Here is a 6,000-nt window from a genome sequence, read left to right on the forward strand (position 1 = left end):
GGCGTGTTAGGACGCCCTTTGTTCTCGGTTCCCCGGCGTGTTAGGACGCCCTCTGTTCTCGGTTCCCCCGGGTGTAAGTACGCCCTCCGTTCTTGTTCCCTAGGCGTTTTTAGAGGTTCCTGCTTCCCTCATATCCCGACGTTCTCTTCCCCAGCCCGGCGTTTCCTCACGCCCCGGCGGGTTCCCTTTGGCGCTAAGTACGCCCGTTCCTTCCCTCTTGGCGTTTTAAGTACGCCCGTTCCTCTCCCCTTTGGCGATTAAGTACGCCCGTTCCTTCCCCTTTGGCGTTTAAGTACGCCCGTTCCCTTCCCTTTGGCGTTAAGTACGCCCGTTCCTTCCCTTTTGGGTACGTACGCCCGTTCCTTCCCTTTGGCGTTAGTACGCCCGTTCCTTCCCTTTGGCGTTAAGTACGCCCGTCCTTCCCTTTGGCGCTGTCGTCAGCCTGTTCTTCCCTCTGGCGTTGTCGTACGCATGTTCTTCCCTCTGGCGTTGTCGACGCCTGTTCTTCCCTCTGGCGTTGTCGCTACGCCTGTTCTTCCCTCTGGCGTTGTCGTACGCCTGTTCTGCCTTGTGGCGATTGTTCAGCCTGTCAACGTCGGTTAGACATCTTTTGTTTTGCCTACCAGCATTGTTAGACATCCTTTTTTAGTTCGCCCTAGGGTAGTTTTGGTTTGATTTTAGCCCACATCCTACCTTCCCTCCACCCACCCAGGTTAGATCAGCTTGGTTATGACTCTTGCCCGCCCATCCTGCCGTCCCCTCCACCCACCCCTGGTTAGGTTCCACTTTGTCGTTTGTTTTGTTTGATTTTAGGCCGTCCGGAGGTCCGGCCTTGAGGGGGGGGGGTACTGGTCATTAAGTCATGGTTGAGTTTTTGGTTTGGCCTTTTGTTTTTTCTGTTATTTTCATTTTTTTCATCTCTTTTGGGTTAGGTTTGACTTTTATTTATTGTTAGTTTTCAGTCATCAGTTCTTTTTCTGTCAATTTTCACTCCACCTCCTCAGCAGTCAGTCACACCTGAGAGTCATTACCAGTCAATTAGCCAGACCCTTGTTCCACCTGTGAAGTGCTCTATTTAAACCTCCCTCTGCCTTCAGTTCAGCACTGGGCCGTCATCATTCCACACCTCTCCATGCCAGTCCCCGTTTTGCCTTGGAAGCTTTGTTTTTGCTCCTGTTGTTAAGGTTAGTCCTGCCAGTCACTCTAAAGACTGTTGTTCACTGTTTGTTCCTGGAGGTTCTCTGCTCTGTGTCCTGGTGTCTCCAGAGAACTGCTAACTGGACTAGCCATCCTGGAAGGCTCTGCTCTGAGCCCTGGTGTCTCAAGTTCTGCTAACCTGACTAGCCGCCCCTGGTGAAGCTCAGCTCTGTGCCCTGGTGTCTCCAATGAACTGCTAACCTGAGTGCTATGAGGCCTGCTAGCCGAGCAGCACCCTAGCAAGTGTGGACTCTCTGTCTCCGGACCGTCAGCTCCTGCCATCAACATTCATCCCTGACCTTCTGCAGTCCTGAACCTCGGTCTTCATCACTCACCACCCAGTATACTTCCTTCAATAAAGACTCAAACTTTTAGTCCCGTGTGTGCGTCCTGAGTTCATCGGTAAACAAAACCCTGACAATTATATATTTTGTGTGTATGTTGCTTGTTTGTTTTCAATATGTGTATGATTTTCATTTTTGTTTTATGTGGAGGTTTTGTATATTAAAGTCAACAGCATTGTATTAAACTTGAATGCTGTAAAGAATGTGCTGTTGAAAATTAATAAAGTGAAAAAGAGCCCCGTTGTTTTGGCTTTGATAGGTCAGTATGTACAGAGCACTGTCATTAAAATTAAAATTACAACATGAGAGGCTCACCCTTGACTTCTCCTCAAGTCGGGTCATCATAACAATGGCGTAGGTTCTCTGATCCCACACCATCCTCCAGAAATCCCATATAGTCTCTGGCAGAGGCCCTTGTGTAGCAATATAAGCATTCTGTTTTCTATAGCCATCAATATAGTTGCCTGTTGATGTAATCGCTCCCTGGAACTCCTGTGGGAAGAAAACAGGAAGGACCAAGTTATAAAAGGAAACAGTGGTTTTACATTTACTTTTCTGTTATTTTTTTCTGCTTTTCCTACTAATTACAGAAATCAAACCCTTGTTATAATTGCTGAAGTGCTTTTTACATGTTTTCCCTGGAACCTTTGATGATTAAATGATGAACTCCAAGTCTCCCCACCATCACCCTTGTCTTACTAATGTCCACAGATTCTATTTTTAGGTGGAGGTTGAAACTTTGGCTGGACCACTCCAAAATGTTATATTTACAATCAGAAAAACATTTTGATTAATACCGAAAGATTGCTTTTGAATTAATATCTGACAAGGGGTAAGAATAATTTAGACAGCATCATGTGGTGTCTGCTCATTTCAAGCCAGTTTGGGTCCAGCTTTTGTTTTACATTCTGCTTGCCTACACATTTGTGACCCGCCCACAGCAAGGGAAGAACAGCTTGGCCAAGCCCCAACTGAGGAAAGCGTACAAAACCTTCAATTTGTGAGAAAACACAGAAATGCATTTTTTATTGCAAAATATGCTTGTTGACGTCATGAAGTCACCCTTCAATGCGTTAAACGACAGTTTTGAAGGTTTTAAGATGGTAAACTCTGTTTAAACTGTTTCCAGTGTAAAATTCCCCTTCTGCATTTCGGGGGATGGAAACCCACAGCTCATTTATATACCGCCTTTGTGTGGCTCCGTGCAGGCTTTGTTAGGTGTGATGGCAATAATCTGCATGCTTGAAGAAAGCTGATTGCTACTTATGCAAGCTAATTAACCTGTTTGAAAGAGAAACTGAGTTTCACTGGCTGGGAGAGATGGACTGAGCTAAGCATGTCACCCAAATTTTTTTCTGCGGCCGTTTCCAGTGCTCCGCTCCTGGAGATAAATGTTCATCAACAGTGGAGAGGAAAACTCCTTTTTAACTGGGAGGAAAACCTCCAGCGCAGAACCAGGCTCAGTGTGAACGGTCATCTGCCTCGACGACAGAGCATATACACAAAAGCACAGAAGCACAAATTCATCCAGGAAACCTATCTATGTAATTTTTCGGATTCTGGTGTTTGTTGTTCCTTGTGTGAGTGAGAGTTCCTGTTTAGAGAAGATTTCTGCTGGAGATTTCCCATCAGCTCTGGGGCTTGAAAGGAGCTGCAGGATCATCCCTATTCGCTGGATGATTACCTATGATGGTATTCAACCAGTTTCTGTGGGGATTTCGGCATTTTGGTCGCCATCTCAAGACTGTTCCTGTGCTCGTTGCCTTCAGATTGGTTGTAAGAAGACTTGTGTGCTGCCATTGCAGCTTTGTGATTTCCTCAGTCTCCTTACCTGCCTGCCTGCTCTCCAGTATGTTGCTCACCTCAAGAAAGCAACCTTATTGGAACTCACTCTTGGACCCTGATCATTACCAGCAATACTTAATCATAACTCCCTCTCCCGCTCTTACCAGCTATGGCAAAGTAAGTCTTCCCTCCTGTCGTTTCTGCACCTGCCCACCTTACGGACTATTAACTCATCACACCCTCTGTAGACATACCCGAAGCGGCCCTCTGTTAATGCTGAGCTGACCTTCTGGTGGATTTGACTCCTTTACTTAATCTCTCTGTAATAAACCTTCAATTTAACTGGTCTCTCGAGTGATTCTGAATGGGGTCAGTGAATTTATTTTTTACTCTTGGTAATCTGAAACCATGTTGCTTACCATCCACCAGTTTGAGGATGACTCTGGAGTGGTCATAAGCAATAACATTTGCATAACGGTTCTTAGATTTGTTGATGTCCAGGTTGGAATGCTCCCAGGTGAGCTGCTGTCCTGGGTCAATAGTGAAGCACAAAAAAGGGTAAGACTGGATATGCAAACATGTCTAGGTAAATTAACACATCAAATTATTCACTTGTGGGTCAGTATATAAGATTGGTGTGTTTCAAAGGAGTGCAGTGTTGCCTGGAAAAGAGTTATTTAAATCAGACAATTATATTTGCGTGATTACATATTGATAGAATTATTTACTATTTCTACATATTTATGTTATTACTATTTTCATTGCAATATCATATTTACTCTTTACTACTAAGACGTTTTAAGTTTTAGATCTCTCTCTTATAGTTGCAGAAGGCCTGCAGAAAGCAGAGAATATGTTGTGATATGATAAGGTTTTTATGAACTTATTCAGCCATCTGGAGTGCTGCACTGTGTGAACTGCTTGGTTTTACTCGAAGGTCACAGTTGTTTGCTTATCCCTACCCCTTAGCTTCACAATGGAACCAGGGTACTTTTCCTAATAAATAGAGAGGAGGCGACGGATTTGCTTCAGATCAGATTTGGAGATCTGTATAAAGCATCTCCATTCGATCTCCTTGCAAGATTATTTGAAAACCAACTTCATTGTTGTCTCTCCTTTATGTGTTGTTAATGAATGTTTAGGTGTTTGAACCTGACACATATTATTATGTAATAGATGAATGACTATGAAAATACTATTAGAAAACAAATCTATATCTCAAGCTAACATCAATTTCTTTCCTATTGTATTAAACGGTCAAGATAGGCAACAAGTATGCCGAGCTGGGGTTGGCATACTTGTTGCCCCCATCTCGGTGCCTGCACGTTGGGGTTTTCCCCGGTGAACGAGAGGGTGGCCTCCCTCCGCATCCGTGTGGGGGGACGGGTTCTGGACTGTGTTTGCGCTTATGCGCCAAACAGCAGTTCAGATTACCCACCCTTTTTGGAGTCCGTGGAAGGGGTACTGGAGAGTGCCCCTCCTGGGGAATCCCTCGTTTTGCTGGGGGACTTCAACGCTCACGTGGGCAATGACAGTGGACCTGGAGGGGCCGTGGTTGGGAGGAATGGCCCACCTGATCTGAACTCGAGTGGTGTTTTGTTGTTGGACTTCTGTGCTCGTCATGGATGTCATCACAAACACCATGTTCAAGCATAAGGGTGTCCATATGTGCTCTTGGCACCAGGACACCCTAGGTCGCAGTTCAATGATCGACTTTGTTGTCGTTTCATCTGATCTGCGGCCGTATGTCTTGGACACTCGGGTGAAGAGAGGGGCAGAGCTCTCCACGGACCACTACCTGGTGGTGAGTTGGCTCCATTGGCGGGAGGAGGAAGCCGGTCCGACCGGGCAGGCCCAAACGTACTGTGAGGGTTGCAGGGAACGTCTGGCAGAGTCCCCTGTGAGGCGGAGCTTTAACTCCCACCTCCAGGAGAACTTTAAACAACGTCCCGAGGGAGGCGGGGACATTGAGTCTGAATGGACCATGTTGTTCAGCGCCTCTATTGTTGAGGCGGCTAGTCGGACCTGTGGCCGCAAGGTTGCCGGTGTATGTCTCTCAGGTGATGATGATGATAAATCCATGAAACTCCATCACTATCGCTAATTAATCCATCACTCTCTGCCGCACCGGTCGTAGCCATCTGGATAATAGCGCGCAGCAGTGTTGTAGTCAAGTCACTATGTCTCGAGTCCGAGTCCAGGTTCGAGTCTCCAGTGTTCAAGTCCGAGTCCAAGTCCAAGTCATTAAAAAAAATCGGAGTCGAGTCCGAGTCAAGTCCACTACTCATCCGAGTCAAGTACGAGTCGAGTCCTTATTGATCAAGTCGAGTCCAAGTCCGCACTAAAGTAAGATAGCCTACATGTTTTTAAATCAAAAAAAAATCCACACTCCCCACATTGCCAAACGAAGAGTTTAATAATTAAAATCATACAACCAAATAGATTATTAATGACATATTAAAATAGCCTAATGATATAGAAAAGAAGTCCAGTCTTTTTCTCAATTCCGATTCAGAATGATCTGATAATGTCGGAGTCGAGTCCAAGCTTCGAGTCATCAGTGCTTAATCCAAGTCAAGTCACGAGTCTCTAAATTTAGCTAATGACTCGGACTCGAGTTCGAGTCTCGGACTCGAGTACTACAACACTGGCGCGCAGGACGAGCCTGTTCTTC

The 6,000-nt window shown here is 45.7% G+C and overlaps 1 protein-coding gene across 1 annotated transcript in view; it reads right to left on the reverse strand.

Annotated features, from left to right (window-relative positions):
* LOC105921789 (receptor-type tyrosine-protein phosphatase S) overlaps positions 1-6,000 on the reverse strand; it is a 368,492-nt gene that overhangs the window by 81,441 nt on the left and 281,051 nt on the right. Inside the window, 3 exon segments of the mRNA XM_036131703.1 lie at positions 1,857-2,006; positions 2,008-2,033; positions 3,746-3,890. Of these exon segments, the coding sequence (XP_035987596.1) occupies positions 1,857-2,006; positions 2,008-2,033; positions 3,746-3,890 (321 nt within the window).

The sequence above is a fragment of the Fundulus heteroclitus genome, unplaced genomic scaffold (genome assembly GCF_011125445.2).
Source record: "Fundulus heteroclitus isolate FHET01 unplaced genomic scaffold, MU-UCD_Fhet_4.1 scaffold_45, whole genome shotgun sequence".
In the NCBI taxonomy this organism is placed as follows: domain Eukaryota; kingdom Metazoa; phylum Chordata; class Actinopteri; order Cyprinodontiformes; family Fundulidae; genus Fundulus; species Fundulus heteroclitus.